We start from the raw sequence: 22,065 nt of genomic DNA on the forward strand, positions 1-22,065 counted from the left end.
ATCACATAAGTATCAGTAAAGTCTTAAAGGTCACATATTTCAAGTGCAAAAGTATATCTTCATACAAGGATCTTTCACATGCTGTAATGTTTGAGAAACTGTTCCGCCTGCCCCCTTCCCAAAAAAGTGCAATCTTCTCTGATTGGTCCGCATTTCCTGGAGGTCAATCACTCTCGCTTCACAGCAGGTGTGTGTGCGATGCAGAGTAGCTTTGTCTATTGAACAGAGTTTGTATCTTCTGTCGGGAATGTTAGCCAAAGTTAACATTTATCTATCAATCAATCAATCAATTAAACAATCTAAATTTGGTTTGCGGTAATTGCACTATATTAGAAAATAATAAATACATATTTATACAAACATAAGTTGTAGTAAAATGGTGAAGACATGGTGACCTTCTCTGTGCAATCCCTGTCCGCCCAAACAGTCCAGAGACATTATTTTCAGTTTTTTAAGTTTCAACATGTACCCCACATGTCATATTTGTCAACTCAGATGTGTATTTACCTATAGAAACAACGTTTTTTCTGTCCTTTAAGTAGGATTCAAACCAATTTAGAACTGTTTCCGAAAGTCCCACCCAGTTTTCTAGTCGGTCTAGTAATATGTTGTGGTCACACATAGCCTAACCTTCCTCAGGCAGTGTGTTTGTACCGGGGACAGGAGACACCCCCTTGATGAGAAACTGTAAGAAATGATCGGGGAATCCCTCCGGAGTGGAGTCATGACGACTGGATCTGAATTATTCTTTTGTATTTGGTGGTTTGTGTTCCAGCTGTCGATCAGCAACTATATATCCATAATCCACCAGGTAAAGGAAATACAACTAATGTGTTGTGTTATATAAGCTGTACAATTTACCACATATGGTGTTCTTAGTTTCCATACCTCCTGTGTTTTACGAGCGACTTATCAAGTAGGCTATTGGCGAACGGCATTAAACATGATAGTATAAAACCATGCTCGTATCTATACAACCTATAGAAATGCACACGGCGTCAGTTTAAAGTAATTCTGTCCTCCTGCTTACCGCATAATTTATGAGAATACATTTCTTAACAAGAGAACATAATCGAGGGGTGATCAATAACATTTCCGTATTTATTTATTTCAATATTTAAGTTATGTTTTTGTGTGCACTGAGGAGTCTCAAACAGGCGTTTGTTAAATCATTTTAAGATTGGCTTTAATCAATTTGTGAAAATTAATTATGCATATATGATAAATGAGAGGTAACATTCTATTTATGGTATTATTTCCACATATTTCTCTCCATTCTTCCTTCTGCCAACGGTGTCGCAGTTTCTCGTCTCTCCCGTTTTTGTGCTTAATGCGTACTAGGGATGTGCATCTCCATCACTGAGGCCGATACGATGCGCATCTCTATACGCTACAAACGATACGATACATTAACGATACCTTTGAAACACCAGGCGATGCGATACGATACGATTCACCCCTGTTGCGATACAGTTCGATACGATTTGATTCAACATTATGCGATACGGGGCGATACGATGTGATTCAACACGATGCAAAATAATGATACAATTCAATATGGTACGACAGAGGATTTTGTTTTATTCCTTATATGCAGCAAATCATACATTAACAAAAAAGTGCTTCACATATTTGCTTCTCTCTACTAGTACTGTACATCCCATCATGCTGTTTCTTTTTTACCTTAAAAAAAACAAACACTTGGACCTTTCACAAACTGGCCTTTTCACAAGTGTAGTAGTGTTCTCTGTCTCCAGAGTACAGTTCAATGTTATAACACCTCACAGTTAAACAATTTAAGGATGCCCAGGATTAACAATGTGCAAATAACAACTACCATAGTGCAATGCACATACAACTGCCAGCCTGGTGTGCTTAACACTCATTCATAGGCTAACAGTGAGCAGAAAGCAGTGGTTTCTATAGGAACAATAAAGAAAATAACCTTTCACAAACAGGTATTTCATAACTGCTTACAATTGTAAGGAAGACATTTAAACTATTATTGGCAGTCAGTCTGTTGTAAACTAAACACCACTCTCTCTGACAGAACACCTCACTGAGTGATTGAACTCATATGTCTAACTTTCAGGTTTCTCTTTTCAGCCGCAGACCCATGTTGCCTCTATGTGCGTCGCTAAGTTCCTCGTACTACTTGTGTACTTTAAAGCCGCACGGCATCGTTTACAATTTGCGAGCGATTTTTCAAGTTGTCTGTCTTTCTTGAAAAATTCGAAGTGTTGCCAAACGTTTGATTTGTAGGTATTTTTCGGTGCGCTGTGTTTCTCTTTCTCCTCGACTTCCATGTGTGTTGATAACTGAGGCTCTCGGCCTCCGTAGTGGCGAAGCAAAGATCAAAGATCGTCTCTGCTGAGTGCTGACAAGATGAGGGGATATTATATGAATGAATCGTTTTTTTACCGATGCAAAGACGCTACAATCGATGCATTGCGAGTTCAACCCAAACTGTAGCCGATGTGCACTCTTTCAACCGGTGCACTCGCATCTTGAACGTTTATTCCGGTGCACCGATGCGAATCGGTGAATCTTAACATCCCTAGTGCGTACGCATGGGTCAGAGTTTGCGTGGAGGACTGCACATTTTCCCGTCAAGTTAGTTTTTTATAAATCGCAGTTTTTTTTTATAAACAGTGCGTAGAAACTGGCGTACGCCATATTTTGTGCGTCCGCACCGTTTATAAATGAGGCCCCTGGCCTCAAGTTGACTCAAGTTACTGTTTTTATGACTTACCAATTGACAGAAAGATATTCTTCTTTGTTCATTTACTGACGTTGATCCTGACAGACCGGAAACAGAGGAAAGGAGAAGCCACAACTTACAGCAGGTTGATGTTCCAAATATGACTTAACTCTCATTACTTCAAATGTTAGGGTTTCCGGATGGTTCTTTTGTAGATTGCTCCTGGCACTACATATAGATCTTGTTTCAGGGTTTCCAACACATAATGGCAAACCCCATTGGCATTTTGTGTACATTACAAATTCTGCTGGGATTCTTACTTAACTAAAAATGACTAAAAATGTAGGAGTTCCTGGGGTGATTGCTATACTTTTTTTCTTTCTTTGCACTAAAGAATAAGGCATTTACCCGTTTAGATTTTCATTCCCTGTTGTGTATTGTTTTTCTCCCCTACCACTCAAGCGGGAGGCTCACATGAAAAGCTCTCAGACCTGTTCATTTTGCAGGGGGGTGGTGTGGATTGTATTGGTGTGGATTGTATTGGTGTACACTCTTCTGCTGATGTGGTTTGGATGAAGTGGGCTGCAGAAATCAGTTTGGTTCCTCTATTGACTGGAGGGGGGCACATATGGTGTTAGTTGCTTGTCACATTCTTAAAATGTATATTGTGGCAGTGTACCTGATGTGGCTGAGTGAAAGCATGTTGACTGATGACTTGCTTGAGAGAGAGAGAGAAATTGAAGGAGTTAGAGAAGGGAAGACTGATATAAATGTGCAGAGTGCTCGTCCATCTGTAAACAGTCCTGATCCATCAAATGCCAGAGGTGTGTGTGTGTGTGTGTGTGTGTGTGTGTGTGTGTGTGTGTGTGTGTGTGTGTGTGTGTGTGTGTGTGTGTGTGTGTGTGTGTGTGTGTGTGTGTGTGTGTGTGTGTGTGTGTGTGTGTGTGTGGCTGTATTCAGGCTGTATTGTAGACTGATATAAAGACAGCTGTACTGATGTATGTACTCAGGTACTCTGATGCGGCTTTCACACCAGCGCTTTTCCCTTTCTAGCTCCGAGCTAGAGCTTTTCTGGTTCAGCTCCGGTTTCCCTTTTCTGCTCCCGCTCTGTTCACACCGCCCAGAGCCCGACTGGTGCTGCCACTGCTGCGTCATGACGTCACCGTTTACATCGCTGATTTGCTCCCCAACGGCGCTCACAACAACAACGGGGGACTGCGTCGGGTCGATGATCGTGTTGCTTTTAATCATACGAAGCCAGATTAAATTAAATAACGTCTTCTCCAACCTTATACTTTTCTCCAGAGTGCCGTGGTTCATTGTTTATTAATGTGTTTCAGCGGCATTTACCGACCGCTGCAGTGCTGGCTGCTCTTCCATGGGAGTTTATTCTCCCGTTAGCTCCGGGTTAGCTCACACGGCTCTAAAGTATTCACTGTCTGACTGTCACACAAGCAGCTGATACATATCCCCAGTTCCCCTTAAGTGAATGTGTGTCAGACTGAATTGACGCTGTTTGGCATCACAACGCTGTTATGAAAGTTTCTCTGGTATAACATGGGTGATGTTAGCATAGCAACCGAAGCTAAACTGACTATCTTGACTACTTGTTGTTGCTATCCTATTGTGGCATAAGCCGTTTTCTACAGGCACATTTTACCGGCGTATTTTTCATTATGATTCTACTTGTGATAGTCGGACATGACAACCTGTGCAGCCCATGTATTGATTCCATCCGATAGCTGCTATAATAAAAAACAAAACGTCTGCCTGCTCTCCACAATGATCAATAACAGCGAACGGATGGTCATAACACACTCTCACTCCCAACGCGTCCAGGAGCGACGCTTGGTCAGAATTCCGTGGCGTCCAGTTGTGATGCACCGAGTCTCCATCAGCGTCATAAACGGATGCAAAGAGCTTTCAACTGATTGCAATGTATTCCCATCGGCGGCGGTATTTGACGCTTAGGGAAGCATGGCATTCGTTTGTGTCGGCAGCTGTTAAAGGCAATGTGAGCGTCCATTCCCATTGGATAACGGAGAATTGTACACCCGGAAGTAAGTATTCTCCTTACTGTCGATTGATTTGACAGTGATATCTCCATTACTCATCCACTCAAAAACACCAGATTACCTTTGTTAATTAAACAACATTGATAGGTTTAAATTGTGTACAATGCTTTTGTGTTTTTCCCCTTCAATTCTGAGACAACTTGTTTTCTCTGAAATGTGGAGCACCAAAGAGACTACACTACCCACAATCCCCAGCTATTGTTGTGACGACTTATGTCCGCTTTGCGACAAAACCTCGTGATAAGTCAACAAGCTCTGTGATTGGATGAAACATAAATAGGTGATATCTGCACTACACATTAACTCAAAAACACCAGATTATCCTTGTTAATGAAACGACATTGATAGGTTTTAGTGTACAATGCTTTTGTCACGTTTTCCCCTTCAATTCTGAGAAACAAGTAGTTTTGAGTTTTGGATGGCCGAAGACACTACACTACCCACAATCCCCAGCTATTGTTGTGACGACTTCTGTCCGCTTTGCGATTACATTACCCACAATCCTCAGGTACCGTCGTAAAGACGGCATACCTTTGCACTTTACGTGACCAAACCTGGATGAGAGAGTCGCAGTTCTTCAGAATCAAGGTAAGAGCATGGGTAACACATAGTTATAGGAAATAAATTTAGCCACGAATAATAATAATAATAATCTAATCTGCGCCAATGTTGTTTCTGGCACCTTTCTGAGGGGTATATTAACTAAATAATATAGGGTATTACCTAAATATAACAAATGAACTCGCCTGAGCTAGCTTGCTAGCTAGCTAGCTAGCTAGCTAGAAAACGCACTGCAATTTCTCCATAGGATTTTGGAAAATAGCTCGAAATAAGGTCTGTGGTTGACACACATTTAAGAGACGGATCACGTTTTGTTCAGCCGGATAATCTCCACATGTCTACTCTGCTTTTATAATTTTCGAATCGTAAATCTATTAATAATACTTTGTATACATGTGTTTTTAGTATTAATAGTAATAATACTTTTATAATTTTTGTACAAATTACTTATTTAAATGACTGGTGGCAGTGATTTTGCTGTGCGATGGTGTGAAAATACCTTTAATGACAACAGTAGTAAGCATTAATTGGTTATTAGCCAAGTAGAAAATTGTAAACAACAACAATTACACTGGCATTGTTTGTTTATTTTTGAGTTTCTAAATTATGTTGTTTTCTCTCAACAGATCCTGCAATTTGTTCTCCAAAAAACAACCCTTTGTTTTTCCAAACTCCAAACAACCCAAAGGCACTTTTAAGAGCCAAGTCTGTCTTGTTAAACTGTCCTTGCTGTGTTGTACTTGATAGTCTATTCCTATCTCTCTATTTCTTTCTCTGTCTAACTCTGTTGTCAGTCTTTCTTCTGTGTCTCTGTCTGTGTCTCTTCACTATAATGAGTGATTCTGATCTTGAGGATCTCCTGAGAAGCGCAGATGAGCTGGTTGAGCAGAAAGAGTTAAGGGATGACCTACGGAGTGCTGATGATTTGCTTTGTAAAGTGGAAGCAGCAGCAGCAGCAGCAGCAGCAGCAGCAGCAGCAGCAGCAGCAGCAGCAGCAGCAGCAGCAACAGCAGTGCCAGCAGTGTCAATGATGTGCTGGAAGAAGAGAGACAGTGAGGGAAACTTGATCTTTGCAAGACCACGTTCAACCCGGAATGTCTCAAATCAGGGTCAGTATAAGATATATATTTCTAGGCACTTGAGTATATGAAATGAATGAAAACATAACTCTTGGTAAGGGAAAAGTAGTACAATTTAATGGTATAAAATAAATGTTTTTTCTGATACAGCTGGCTGCAGTCGTAACACTGATCCCCCCGTTGATGCTCCTGACCCTGACTGTGATCTGATCTTTGCTCCAGCTATCGCTCCAGAGACTGTTGGTATGTACTTCATATGGTCTGGTTAGCCCGAAACACATATTCATACTTGTATCTTTATGTGATACGTACTTCATTTCTAAACTTCATAATTTGCTAGAATTAAGAACACAGTAGTTACAGCTTTCAAAACCACTCCATCCAGTATGTTTTAAAGAAAACTAATCATTGTGCTTTGGACTTTATTGTACCATTTTAACAGAGGGGTTTCTACGAGATCTCCAGCAGTCTCTGAGCGATACTACAGGAGATGAGGTGGTAGCACAAACCCCAAGTGCTTCTCTGCTGGCATCGACCAACTGGAGCACTCGAAAAAGGTTTTTTTCAGAGAGCTGGAGGGCAGCGAGACCACATCTGGTTAACACCGTAGTGGCCCAAGCAAATGTGGGAACACACATTTGCCAACAGTGTTGGAGCAAAACGTCTGTTGTCCGGTGCCGGGATTGCCGACCACATCCCTTCTTCTGTGCTGACTGTGATGTCAGCATGCACACCAGACACCCCCTCTACAACAGAGATGCTACTACTGCAGGTTACTTCCAGCCATTGGCCCCAACAACACATGTACTAAATATGGCCCTTTGCTCCTGTGGTAAGTTCTGGTTTGTGAATGTACATTTTCTTGCTGGACTTGTTGAGAACTTCATTTTGAAAATGTGAGCTTCCTCAACATCTCTGTGTTAATTCCCAGCAGTGTGCTTAAGTCTCTTTTTAATGTTCTGATGTAAAGTTAAATCCTAAATATGTCACATAACAATATAGTATTTCTCAAAAGAGACAAATTATTTTTAATTCCCATTTGAATTTTTTTCCAGTGCGGTTTGTACCTGTGGAGATCCCGGACTAAATCTGTGGTTGTGCATCAGAGTCATTGAGCCTCAAGCCAGGAAAGACTGTGACTGTGATCACAATGAATGGTAAGAATGGGAAGAATGTTTGTCTTGTTTCTTAAAGGGCCCATGTCATGGCCATTTCCACTGATCATAATTACATTGTTGAGGTATACTAAAATAGATTTATACTGTGCAATTTTCCAAACTCACATTGGTTTCGCATACAGCATCTCTGTCAAGCATGTGTATTCAGCAGTATTCACTCTCTCCACTAAACGACTCGTTGGAGCTCTTGCCCCCCCCCTCCCTGTGAGCCTAGTGTGCTCCGATTGGTCAGCTCGGCCACTCTGTTCTGATTAGTCAACCACCAGAGAGGCTCCGCCCGCTTTTTTCGGGGAACATCAGTGTAATAATGGCGTTGGTACAGCTGATATTTTATACGCTAACTAACCGAACTGAACCTACAACTGTTGTTATAGAAGAGTGTGACGGCCCCAGGGCCTTTGTGCAGGTGTGTTGCAGGTCTTACGGTGGGGTGGAGCTGAAGAGGCTAATCAGCGCGATCACGGACACCTCCGTAGCCGGTGCTATTAATCCCAGCGGCTCGGCGATTCTCTCCCCGACCACCTATCTCTGCATTTACCACAATAAATGTGCCGTGGTTTTGTAAACTCGTGTATGTCTCCTTGCCTTTCCGTTGTGGCCTAAGAGCCGGTCATAACAAAGAGTAAGTTCTTTTTACCTGTAATAAACTACTACTGTTTGATGAGAAATCAAATCATGGTTTGCTATATATGAATGATATGTTATAGGAGCAAATAATTCAGGGAAGAAAGGATAGGCCTACTAAGTATTTCCATTAAACTTTCTTTTTATAAATGTACAAAATGAACATAAATCATCATCCATTCCTCCCCACATCTTGCCTGGGCGCAGCCGGTGCCTTTTAGCACGAGGCCTCAGTAGTAGTAGTGTAAGCATTGGGTTGTAGTCCCGTCCCCGTCATGTATTGTCCGCCAGGATCTGGCTGGACGAAATCAAATGCAAATCACAAAATATTAGAGAAACTTAGTTGTTTTAGATTCGTTAGTAGTAGTTGTGGTAGGAGTGTGGATCTATCTAATGAACAGCTTGCCTGCTAATATGCTAACCTAGCTTTGTTTACCTTGGTAGCTAACACGATATGAACGTTAGCTTGGAGGAACGGCAACTATAATGGAGTGTAATAAAACTACTATGAACAAAAGCTAGTGGTTCATATTAGGCTAGCAATAACGTGTTTATAATTGCAATCGTATACGGGTATTCTGCTACGTTCGGTCATACATTGTAACTTGCATGAATACATTGTTTTGCGCTAGCATACAGCTAGCCTCGTTAGCTATACATGCAGTATGTACATGTACTGTCACAATGTACGGTAAATCACCCGGAGTATACTGTATGAGTATTCCGTGTGTGACTGCAGACATTCTCCTGCCATGACAAACATGTAAGGCCATCTGCTGACATTGTAGTTGATATATTTAAACGCTAGCAACGTAGCATAACAAAAATGTTTTTCCGACCAAACCTAGGTCTAGCTCCGTGGGTTAGATCGGTAGCATACACGCTACGCCAGCTATAATGTAATTACGTTTCGCGACTGACCGCACGGCAAATCACCCGGAGTATACTGTCAATAGGTATTTTGTGTGTGAATGCAGACATTCTCCTGCTATGAGATACATGTATGCAAGGCCATCTGCTGATATTAGAGTTGATATATGGAAACGCTAGCAACTTAGTTAGCACAGTTAGCACTGTGTCAATGGCTTAGCAGTCCAACACAGTTTACACATTTAAACAGTCTTGTTTGATAAATACACAAATAACAATGCAAACTTACAGGTTGTGTACCCGAATCTTCCCCTGCTCCAAACGGTCCAAACAAGCTGTGCATATCCGGCCTCAAACTGGGCAATGTTTTGGAAGCTTTCGTCTGTGAAATGCCGGTTCTTCGAACCTCTGAAGGAACAGTGTTAAAAAGAAATTTCAACCACTGACTTCGTCGTGGTTCTTCCGTCGGTAGGACAAACAGCTCAGATTTCTCCTCACATTTCAGGAAACAGGTCCTTGGCAGTGGCATGACTGGATCGATTGTGAACTGAACCAGAGCTTCCAACAGTAAATGTTAGGCTGGCAGAGGGTGCGGCCAGCGCCGCTGGGTGTGGCCATAGCTCTTCGGGATTGGTCCATTTCGTTCCGGGTACCGCATGACATCAGGCCGTACCCGGAACTAAATGGACGACTCAAATGGGCAGTGACGTATCTCCAACGAGGCGTTTTGGGGAGGTATTTTCTGTGTTAGAGTTTTACTCGCTACAGGGTGTACTTTGAGGGTTTTGACTCTGCACACCGTTTACATGCATAAAAACCTTCATAACACACAAGGGGACGGGTAATAACCGGAAAAGCATGACATGGGAGCTTTAAGATAGATGTTATTGAAGTTTCTTCTTGATAATATCCAACCCTTCTCAAAGACATGTGGGATAGCTTGTCTATTAAACCTTAACATGGGTATTGAGTAAAGAATACCAAATGTATTAAAAACACCTTGTCTGTTTTTCAAGGACGACATGAGCTAAGCATGCCAGAATTGGCTTGTGAAGCATGCGCTGCGACATGGACGACTGGGGTTGACGACCTTCTTCGGAATGACTACTGGCCAGCTACCCTTCACTTCGCCACCATTTATGCCATTTTCTTCTCATTTGAAGAAATGAAAATGGCTGCACCTGGACTATCCTTTCAGGCATATTTAAGGATGCTCGATCAGCGAACGTTGCGCTTCGGCCGTGTGAGTATTGAAGTTACTTGTCCTTTTTGATCTATTTGTATTGTACAAATTGTAAGCTGTGTCCTTATAATTTATAATTTATTTTTGACATAATTATCTGTTGATGTCCTTATTTTGTTATAGACTGGGAAGATCTCAACTGACAGCTTCATCAAAAGTTTCTTTGAGTGGGAGGCTGTGCGTTATGAGGTCGACATCATGTGCAAGGAGGAGCCCTTCACCTGTCCTGCGTGTAGCCCTGATATGCTTGCAGTTTCCGTGGATGGAAACCGCAAGCATTACCGTTTCAAGAATGCAGCTAGGTACTATAGAAAATATATAATGTCACAGTATTTGAACAAATAACGAAACAAAAGTATCTTGATGTGAACCAATCAACCTTATAATCTGAGATGTCATACATTGCTCCTTTGATTTATTTAGATCTGAGGAACAGGCCATCTTTGACGGTGTCTTTATAGCCAGGGATGAAGACGTCTCAAGATTTGTGGACTATATACACACCACAACCAAACATGTAATATTGCAGACTCTAATTATGTATAATATAATATCCTAATGAAGGGTTTGGTTAGGTTAGTCTTTGCACCATTTTCATCAATACATTTTTATATATTAGGTCTCCGGAAGAGGTGTTTGTGGAGGACAGTGGTCGGCAGCCAGAGAGACCTCCCAAAAATCAGCCGGCAAGCTGGATGAGGAGGGACTAGAGCTTGCCGTCTGTCGACATGGAGTGCTCCTCTGTGCTCTCAATATGTACAGGGGAGAAATCTTTGCTTATCCCCTGTACCTACAGAAAAAGCTGGCCAGTAGTATGTTCTTTTGCATGGATGTGACCTGCAAATATTGGCCCTACCTCCAGAGAATCACAAAAAGCTGTCCAGAGCTCCAGCATCTTCTCGACATGAAGCCCTTTCTCTCAGTGTTTCATGCCAAAGCGCATGACTTCAAATGTGAAGTAAGGAATTGTTACCATGTGACACAATCACTTTACTGTATGTAAAAACCTCCTTGTGAATAGTGACAAGTTGTAACGAGTCGTACTTTTGAATATATTTTAAACAGGTGAAATGGAGTGGGGCATATCAAGAGGGGGCTGGACTAACCCTAGGGGAGGAGGTGCAACAGGTCAATGCCTTCCTCTCTCGGATAGCAGTGACCACAAAACACATGTCAAAAGCAGGTGAGTTACGATAGAACCTTTACTGTCAGTTTTCAAAAAATGTTCAGAAAGGCACAGATTACACTAATAAATTACACCAACAACACAAACTCATAAAAGCTCATTGACGGTTATGACCATAGAACACCATTTAGGATGGCAATATATTATAAACCCCAGTTACAGTATAAGAAGTAAGAGGAATAGTAATAATGTGATATTCTCTTTTGCAGGACGTACAGACATGCTGACGCTGATGGCCATGCGCTGGAATCAGCAAAAAGTTAGCAACTTGGCCACCTCACTGTCCCCCAGATATCTGAAGGTAATAACATAGTTTTAGAATAATTATTTGTGGCTGCAGCCTAAATGTAGATTTCTGTATTTACTTGTCTTTAATTGTTTGACGTTTGTAGACCACAAAAGCTCTGGAAAAGCAATTGCAGAACCTGGAGTCCATGAAGGCTGAGTTGGCAGTGACTGAAAAGCAGCTGGAAGACTGGGTCAGAGATGTGAATGAGTGGGCAGAAAGTGAGGACAATCTTAATGACGTTTTTCAACTTTTTTGTAGTCATGATTTATCAATTTATTTTAAATTTTCAGAATTAGTGATAACCCTCTATTGACATTTGCATTACTTATTTTTCATGAAGCATATGTAATAAAATAATATTAAAACATTTGATCAAATGTCACTGTTATTGTGAATTACTGCTTAATACACCTATTTCCTCTAAAAAGCAACAACAAACAACCCAAGGGATGCTGCTGCTTTGGCCAGCAAGATCGAAATGCTGACAGTAAGTGTCAAGAGACGTTTGCAACGTCTCTACAAAGACACAGACAGCAACAAAGGTCGTTCCCGGATCCGCCGCAAGATCAGGGATGAGAAAGGGGTCCTGACAGCCACAGTTGAGAAATACAACTCAATGGTTCCAAGCACAGAAGCGCTGTGCCTCGAAGCCATTCTGTCTGTGGAGAAAGCTTGGCCATGGCAGCTACCAAACAGTGGTAAGTACACCAGTCTGCTGAATGCTCACAGCAAATGTGGAAAACCTTCATGTCTGATATATAAATCTATTTAAGACTTCATAGATTCTTTGAATGTTGATCTTTCATACACATTAATTCATGTTTTCTCATAAATGCTTTCCAGACTCTTTCGACCTCAGGACAAAGAGAAGAGCATTCGACCTTGTCATGGCAGTGAAGAGACTACAGGAGGAGAAGAAGATTCTCGTCACAGAAATGAACCACCACTGGAAGGTCCTTTCAACCCGCAGTGATTCCCTGAAAGAGATGTCCTGCCTGCAAAGTACAGTATATATTACATTTTTACTTTGCATGACTTTACACATCAGTGATAGGTGATGAAGTAACTAATATTGTCTTTATCTTATACATTTTAGATTCACCATTGGGCCTGAGCGAAGACGGGATGAAAGGTCTCCAGAGCATGTTTAGGAAAAAGCAGCACGACATCGGAGAAATGAAGACTCATGCTAGACGATGCTATCTGCAGCTTTTGACTGGAGCAGAGACCATCAGCTTCTTGCAAAGTCTTTCAGATGAGTCTTCTGACTGCGACTCTGACAGCTCTGATGACACACGGTGAAGCCCCCTCCTGACTACCTTCTATTTAACATCTACATGCTCCCCCTCTGTGAAATACTCCGCCAACATGGTCTCAACTTCCACTCCTATGCCGACGACACCCAACTCTACATCAGTACCAATCCATCATCCCAGCTACCCCCACTGTCACTAGTCAACTGCTTCCGCAACATCCAAACCTGGATGTCAACAAACCTACTGAAACTCAACAAAAACAAAACAGAGCTCATGGTTGTGGCCCCAAAAACACTGCTCCGGAAGGTTGGAGATCTGCTCCTCACCGTCGATGGCTGCTCCATCCAGCCTGGGCGTCACTCTGGACTCTAGCCTCACCTTCAACTCCCACATCAGGTCTACTGTCAAAACTGCTTTTTTTCACCTTCGAAACATCTCCAGACTCCGGCCCTCTCTCCCCGACCCCGTTGCAGAAACATTCATACATACCTTCATCTCCTCACGCCTGGACTACTGCAATAGAGTTCTGTTCGGGGTCACCTGCAAAGCCCTGGACAGGCTCCAGTACGTCCAGAACTCTGCAGCCAGGCTCCTCACCCGCACTAAGCCCTGGCAACACATCACCCCCACCCTCCTCCACCTTCACTGGCTCCCGGTCAAGTCACGCATCCAGTACATGCATACATCTCTGACCTCCTTCAGCCCTACACCCCCTCTCGTCAGCTGCGGTCCTCCGACAAAAGAAAATTACACATTTCTTAATGTCTTAATATGTATGTCCAGTAAGTTATTCTTCAGGTTGTTGATATGCTGTTGAAGGCATTTTCTATCATTTCATTTTATTCAGATGTTATTACATGTCTACTCTGAAACACTATGTAAACAAGGTCCCATAACAATAAAGTTGATAAAAATTGTTTTGACTGTTCACTCATGTTCTGTTTGTATCTCTGTTTAGCAAACACACATACTGATTAGCACCACGAGGGGGCGGATAAACCTTTTTGTCTGATGTTTTAAAATATGTGCAATAATGTAGCTATATCCTGTATATATCACATTTAAAACAACCTTCAGTTGACCAAAGTGCTGTACAGGCAATAACTACAATATTAAATAACACAATGGGAGTACAATAATAAAACAATAATTAAAAACATGATAAAAAGCACAATAACTAGAAACATATATTTTTTTAAACATACAAATGTAAAAATGTAATGTTCAACTAGTATTAAAAGTAATGACTAACATGAATAAAACATCTTCAGGTGTTATATATACATGTACATATCTGTCCTACACTAATAATGAAACAGATAAAATGGCATTGTATTCTGTGTACCTCATTTGTTTGATCCTCATAAATTACCTTTCAAACACCTCATCAGTTGCCTGTTTTTGACTTAGCCTACATAATTAGCCTACACCTGGTACAATGCCTTAGCCTCATATAGTCCATATTTAGCTTGATAATGGTAGTTAGATATGTAAATTAACATAATGTGTTTTTGATAGCATTGTATACCATGTGTACTTTATACGTCTGTATTATTCACCTAGTGGTTAAAGCACGTTATTACACGTTTACAGTCATTGCAATGCCGGTAAGGTTGTGTTGCTAATCTCTGCTGCATGTTTTGTTGAATGGGTTACATTTGATGAAAACATTTAAATATTAAGAGTACATACAAATAGGGGGAAAGTAGAAGGTCAATGATAGAAATATAGAATAGAAATATAGAATAGAAAATATCAACAAGATAGGCTACTGTAAGTGATCTCTACAATAAAAGTTTAGTGCCGGATGTACACAGATATTAATAGGAGGATGTGCAAATCAGGCAAACTAATCAGGCTTTATTAAAACATTAAATAATACTTTAAGTTAAGGTCTTCTTTTAAATACATGTAAGTAAAAAGCTTTGGTAAATCTACAGATAAATATTAAGCCTGACAAAGTACTTAAAGTCTAATATATTGCATAATTTGTTTTGGGACTTGACAATCAACTTTCCTGCAATGTTAACTACGTTTAAGCACTTATTTTAACTGATATTACATATTAATTATACTCTTATAAGATGTATGTAGATAGTATAAGAAATGTGCAGAATATGACTGTTTAATGGTGGAGGTACACACATATTGATAGATCTCTTCGGTAACAAAAGCACAAAAAGGTTCACTACACACCTGTCCAGGTGTCAGAGCAAGATGGCCGCGCCTATGTTGGCTGCTAGTCATCTTCACTCGCTACCGCTCCTGTTTGTCGCTTATCTGTTTTTATCGTTGTGCGTACGCAATGTCAAATCGGCAGTTTCCTATGATCGCCAAACTCTGCTGGATATAGGGGCTTCGGTGGCACAATCACTGTCGGACCGATCGGCACAGTGGAGCTGTCACCGTACCCTGCGTCCCCAGGTACCAGAGGTAATCTGGTCTGCAACCTGTTGCTGCCCCCGAACCTGGAGAGCAAGACGGAGGGGAAGGCGAGCCGGAGCGGCGGTAAAGTTCCGCAAGCTGACAGAAGGCCGCTCCTCGTCTAAACTGTGCACCATCTCCATGACAGCTGGCCCCAGGGTGAGGCCGTCATGCCTCCGTCCTATTCTCCCGGCATCAACATCCCACCTACCCGCGTTTGCCCCTGCCAAACGTCAATTCACAAAACTCACCAGTGTGGCTTCAGTGCCTGGGTGTCCGCATCGAGGGCCGGGGGGCTCTGGAAATCGACCATCGGCTCGTTTCGGCATGGCTCCTGTGTCCGGCTGCCTGCGCCCACTGCCTCGGGCCTCGAAGATAGGAAGAGCCGGATCTGACTCCGTATCCTTCTGTTTGTTGAACGCCAGATCCATTACAAACAAATCCTTTGTATTAAATGACTACGTCGTCTCAAGAGAGCTGGATTTTATGCTTGTTTCGGAGTCCTGGCAGAAAGCCGGGGAGTTTGCCTCCTTGAACGAACTTTGTCCTCCGGGCTACAGCTACTCCTGTGCTCCTAGGCGCACCGGCCGAGGAGGAGGACTTGCAGCGTTCCACAGAGACTGCTTCTCCACCAACATGGTGAGCACTGGATCCTTCCCAACATTTGAAGTGCTAATAACAAAAGTGGGTCGCTCAAACCCGTTTTATTAGTGCGAATGCTGTGCCACAGCATTCCACTATAGTACTTCAATTTCTTTATTCTTTCCGCTTAAAATTATTATTTCAGCCAATACTTTGGCTCTCCATAACTTCAGCTTACTTTCAGCTACAGAAACCATTCAAATATCAAACTATTCAGCGTGTTCAGGAATCGATGGGAAACCTTCAACTTTTTAAAAATATTTTATACTTTTTGAAATATTCAGCTTTTTAAACTCTTTTTTTTAACATTGAAGTCAATGGGAGATGCCTTCAAATCCTCTTTTCCTACACTTTGCGCCAAATGCTACTCCTTCCACATACTTTCAGCTAGACACTTCATTCCAACTTTCAAATGATCACAACACCTTCAGCTATTCAAACTTGACTTTTATTTTTGATATCTTTTACACTTCTTGAGATAATTAACTTTGTTTGGAGCTTGGTAAAGAGGCTTTCTTCAGATTTTAACACTAGTGTGGATGGAGCAGCTCGTTAAGTCTAGAGTGCTTTGATCTCAAAACAGAGTGCAGCAGTTCTTCAAATTCTCCCCCAAAAATGTTTTAAACTTGCCATAATTCCCAAACCCTACACTCCTCAGACATATTTTTTCACGAAAAACGTAGGAAAACCTCTCCTAGGTTGGAAAATGAAAAAAAATTAAGAAGAAATATTAAACAAAATGCCTCTTGAGGGCATGAAGAGACAAAAAGTCCAGCTAGCTCCCAATTGATTCCCATGTTAAATCTTTCCGGAACTTTCTTCAGAACAGAGAGAAGTACACTTTAGACAAACTGCTCCCATCTCCACATTTTACACACAAAACCAAAAAACATATATCAGTTCATTGGGGTTCCCTGATGCTCACGGTCTGGTCATTTTTTGATAGGAGCCGTGAAAATGCTCGAAATGGCCCAAAACTTCACAGGTTTGGTAACGATGCAGCCATCAACACATCTAAGCGTATTATGGGGTGTCATCAAATGCCGTTGCCATGGCGACAGATAATTCACCATCAAGTTAGTTCAAAAGTTTGTAGTTCAAATATTCTGCTGCTTTCCCAAGCCTTTTTACTTTCTTTTCTCATCTTAATACAAATTCATTCACGACTACTTACATCTGATATTTAACTCCTTCAGCCTATTTTCAGCTGCAGAAACCATTCTACTATTACATTATTCAGCTATTTCAGGACATCAAGGCTATACATGTTTGTTTAAACCTTTTCTTTTAAATATTAAGCTTTTTCTCCATTTTTGTAGCTAAAAGCAGCTACCATTCAGCTAATAACATTCAGCTTTTTCTGCATTTTCAGCTAAATTCAGCCACAAATGTTCACAGTTTACAGCATTCGCACGCATTTTCTGCAGGAAATGCATTTTCTAGTTGTATTTTAATCTACCGCCCTCCAGGCAAGAATAGCTCTTTTTTATCCGATCTTGGTGACTTACTAACCTCCATCATCCGCTATGAAAGAGTTCTTCTGTGCGGGGATTTTAACATTCATGTAAATGACTGCTCAGACAAATTTGCCAGTGATTTCCTTAATGTCACCGAATCTTTTAACTTCTGTCAACATGTGTCTGGTCCAACGCATGACAAAGGTAACACATTGGACCTCGTGTTCACAATTGGTCTAAATATCAGCAATGTCTGTATCGAAGACCTATCTATTTCCGACCATAAAGCCGTACTATTTGTCATGTCGTTGGATAACACTTATGTTCAGGGGAAGCGAGTAAAAACCTCGCGTATTTTAAATGGCGCAGCGGTTGAGAAATTTGTAACAGCTTTCGACAACAATGTTTTGGTGTCGCATGTTGATGACGTTGATTGTCTAGTCAATGCTTTCTGTGGAGGAAACTTCTGTGTAGTAATGCATGGAGTCACCGACTCAGGAAGGAGACACGGTGAGAGTTGGAGCTTTGATGTCAAACACTGATGGGTTTATTCAGAGTATTCGGCCGGAGGATTCACATCACAAATCAAAGAGTCAGAGGTTCTGACTACACGGTAGAGTTGCCACGTCAATTCTGAAGAGCCTCTCTCTATGCTAGACCTTTTAACTGGTTCACAGAGAGAAATCAACATCTCTGAAGGAGTAGACTAAACAGCTGGGAACACTGAACCACCTGCGTCCGACACTCATGGCCTCAAAGATTTCACATCTTAGAGTCCACAAACACCGATAAAGAAGTGCCTCAGCGTTCTCACAACAAGTACCATTCGTGCCAGACAAGTTGACCGGTCACAAACTGGTGACAACAACACATATGGCACCAATGCCTTTCCTTAAAGGAGATAACAGATGTCAGAGTAGATCATAAAACGTCACAGAGCAAAAGGTTAGATATCTAGAAGAATTATTCCTTAACACTTTCAATACACACTGCTCCGCCATTTTAGATGACGTCGCTCCCATGGTGACACGCAGCTCCCTGGCTGTAAACACATCCCCCTGGTTAACAGAGGACACCCGTATACTGAAACGGCATTGCCGCAAAGTTGAGCGGCTGTGGAAAACCACTAACCTTCAGGTACACCGTCTCCATCTGAAGGACCTTTACTGCGATTACAACAATTTGGTCAAAAATGCCCGGGCTACCTATTTTTCTAACCTCATCTCCTCTAGTAAGCACAACCCCAGAGTACTATTTAAAACCATAAATATCATTGTAAACCCGTCCACCCCCTCAGTTCCTATTTATTCAAACGACGACTACGACCGTTTTCTCACCTTTTTTATAAACAAGGTAGCTGATCTGAGGTCGAGCATCAACCCCTCCCACTCCCCCCTCTCTATCTGTCCAGTTAGGCAGGCCACGCTGAGTAATTTCTCCTGCATCACTATAGCCGACCTGACCGCTGTAGTGAGCACTATGAAATCTTCCTCAAGCCCTCTGGATGCCTTACCAACGTCTATGCTAAAAGAAGTTTTTTCGTGTGTCGCTCCACCCCTGCTCCACATTATAAACATCTCCATTGTCTCCGGCTCCGTCCCATCATTCTTTAAGCAGGCGGTTGTTCAGCCCATTCTCAAAAAACCCAATCTAGATCCCTCCCTCCCGAATAATTACAGGCCCATCTCAAAGCTCCCATTTGTGTCAAAAGTTTTAGAAAAAGTTGTTGCTAACCAACTCAATACATTTCTGAATGATAATAAAATCCATGACAAATTCCAATCAGGTTTCAGAAAACACCACTCCACAGAATCAGCTCTCCTCAGGGTCTCCAATGACATCATGATGGCATCGGATGCAGGTGATTGCGTGGTTCTGGTGTTGTTGGACCTGAGTGCAGCGTTTGACACAGTGGACCACGCCATCATGCTAGATACTCAGGGAGTGGGTAGGCATCTCAGGGTCTGCCCTCCAGTGGTTTGCCTCGTACCTCAGTGGGAGAAGTTTCTCCGTGGCGGTGGGCCCGTTCTCATCACACAGCACTCCCCTATCCTGCGGCCTGCCCCAGGGTTCTGTTTTATCCCCCCTTCTTTTTGCCCTGTACATGCTCCCATTGGGCTGCATAATTAGCCAATTCAAGGGTGTCTCATATCACTGTTATGCAGATGATATCCAGATATACATCTCTTTCAAACCCGTCAAAATGGAAATTGTAAACACTCTCATCACATGTCTGTCTGCAATTGAGGATTGGATGTCAAGCAACTTCCTACAGCTCAATGCTTCAAAAACGGAAGTCTTGATCTTAGCGGCTGATAACATCGCCTCTAAGGTAGCAAGCCACCTGGGTTCTTTCAGTGGTAACATAAGGGCAAACATCAAAAACCTTGGTGTAACTTTCGATCAGTCTATGCTACTAGACAAACACATAAAACTTCTGACCCGTACCTGTTTTTTCCATCTCAGAAACATTGCCAAGCTCAGGGGGGTTCTATCAAACACAGAAATGGAGATGGCTATTCATGCCTTTATTTCATCCCGGCTGGATTACTGTAATGCTCTGCTCTCCTGCCTCAACAAAACATCAATAAACCGGTTACAACAGGTCCAAAATGCTGCAGCCAGATTACTCACTCGGTCCAAAAAAACATGCCACATCACTCCGATTCTTTCTGCCCTGCACTGGCTCCCTGTCCATCTCAGAACCCAATTCAAGGTATTGGTTTTCACATATAGAGCTGTCCATGGCCAAGCCCCAGCCTACATTAATGACCTGATCCTCCCTCATAGCACAACCCGGGCCCTGAGGTCCTCTGAGCAAGGCCTCCTAAGGGTGCCCCGAACCAGGCTAAAAACCAAGGGGGACCGTGCCTTTGAGGTGGTGGCCCCAAGGCTTTGGAACAAACTCCCCCAGACACTAAGAGCCTCTGCCTCAGTAGAGATTTTTAAGGGGCAGTTAAAGACCCACCTCTTCCGTCAGGCCTTTGGGGCGCCGGAGGAGGTGAGTTAGTAGCTGTCTTTTATTGGTGTTTTATCCTATGTATTACCTGCTGTTGTTTTATGCCTTTTTATTCTACATTTTAGTTGTACTGTGAATTGTGTACTGTACTGTAAAGCACTTTGTACATTCATGTTGAGAAGGGTGCTATATAAATAAAGTTTTACTTACTTACTTACTCTTGTAATGCACTGTTGACGAACCTGCGAAGTTTGTCATTCATTGCATAACTACACCGTAGTTGTGTATATGATATGTCAATAAACCTTAGAACATCTTGAAAGGGATGTGCCAAATAGGTTAACTCTGAATTGTGGTGGAGTAGAATTACAAAGTAACAATAAATACTGCTGACAGTTAATGTATCAACGTCCCCATTACAAGTTTCAAAAACTAAACCTTTCTTATTTACACTATTGTCTTTGATTTATTTCCCAAATTATGTTTGTGAATTTAATGATTGTCAAATACAGTTCAACTGGGGAGTAAAACTGTTATAGCAAACCAGATAAGTCACATGTTGACCTGACAAATCTACATTTTCAAATAGTGCTTTTAACAGGAGCCAAATTGTGCTACATTTCAGGTGAATACTTTGATAGTAGGTTTAGAATAAGTTTCTAGGTTTTAACATAATGTTTCTCATATGGTCCGTTGCTGCAGGACTGTCACATATCATCTTTTAGAGATGCTCCTGATGTTCCGGTCCCTGGCATTTAGAAGATCTGGTCTGCATTTCCACGTTTTAGGGCAAATTCAAATTGTACCAGTATTATTCATGACATATACAGAAGACCATAACAAAAATTGATATCTATCTTGTGTTTTAAGACTGAGGCAGCCCGAAAATAATGATTGTCACATTTGCATTAACATACCAAACATTTTAAAAGGCTTTACCCTATTGAGAAATAATTGTAAAAAAAATACACAACAGAAACAACAATTTATTGAAACGTATTGTGTGTGTGTGTGTGTGTGTGTGTGTGTGTGTGTGTGTGTGTGTGTGTGTGTGTGTGTGTGTGTGTGTGTGTGTGTGTGTGTGTGTGTGTGTGTGTGTGTGTCTGTGTGTGTGTGTGTGTGTGTGTGTGTCTGTGTGTCTGTGTGTATGTGTATGTGTGTGTGTCTGTGTGTATGTGTATGTGTGTGTGTGTTATTATTTTGAGCTGCTATAGTTTTGGGCAGGCTCCCATGTGTCCTCCCAGTCCTTGCCACTGCAAAACACACATAAAGAACAGTTGAATAATTATTAATATGTCATGCTATATATATTTCTGATGCTTAATCAGGCAAGTAAGTCAATTTAAAATAGGATTTGAAACATTAGGTTCAGCTCAATGTCCCTCTTTGACTCCTCTCTCCCCCTCCTCCGGGACTTGACCCGGAAATCAATCAAGACACGCCATGTTGAAGGACGTCACAATCGCTTCAACGCAAACGGAGGAGTCGAGGAGGGGTGAGGGAGGAGGCTTCCAGAGGAGA

The 22,065-nt window shown here is 41.9% G+C and overlaps 2 protein-coding genes across 2 annotated transcripts; both read left to right on the forward strand.

The window, feature by feature from the left end:
- Window positions 1-5,216: 5,216 nt before the first annotated feature.
- Window positions 5,217-10,129, forward strand: LOC117472171. Its single transcript, XM_034117330.1, has 6 exons — window positions 5,217-5,364; window positions 5,964-6,446; window positions 6,567-6,659; window positions 6,859-7,248; window positions 7,472-7,573; window positions 10,105-10,129. Exons 2-5 carry the CDS (start codon window positions 6,170-6,172, stop codon window positions 7,501-7,503), a joined length of 792 nt encoding a protein of 263 aa, XP_033973221.1. The 5' UTR covers window positions 5,217-5,364; window positions 5,964-6,169; the 3' UTR covers window positions 7,504-7,573; window positions 10,105-10,129.
- A 110-nt stretch (window positions 10,130-10,239) lies between these two features.
- Window positions 10,240-13,166, forward strand: LOC117472142. Its single transcript, XM_034117279.1, has 10 exons — window positions 10,240-10,331; window positions 10,455-10,633; window positions 10,755-10,848; window positions 10,951-11,289; window positions 11,397-11,514; window positions 11,727-11,818; window positions 11,910-12,024; window positions 12,235-12,504; window positions 12,650-12,808; window positions 12,903-13,166. Exons 1-10 carry the CDS (start codon window positions 10,254-10,256, stop codon window positions 13,106-13,108), a joined length of 1,650 nt encoding a protein of 549 aa, XP_033973170.1. The 5' UTR covers window positions 10,240-10,253; the 3' UTR covers window positions 13,109-13,166.
- The last annotated feature ends 8,899 nt before the right edge of the window (window positions 13,167-22,065 follow it).

The sequence above is a fragment of the Trematomus bernacchii genome, unplaced genomic scaffold, assembly GCF_902827165.1.
Source record: "Trematomus bernacchii unplaced genomic scaffold, fTreBer1.1, whole genome shotgun sequence".
Classification (NCBI taxonomy): Eukaryota; Metazoa; Chordata; class Actinopteri; order Perciformes; family Nototheniidae; genus Trematomus; species Trematomus bernacchii.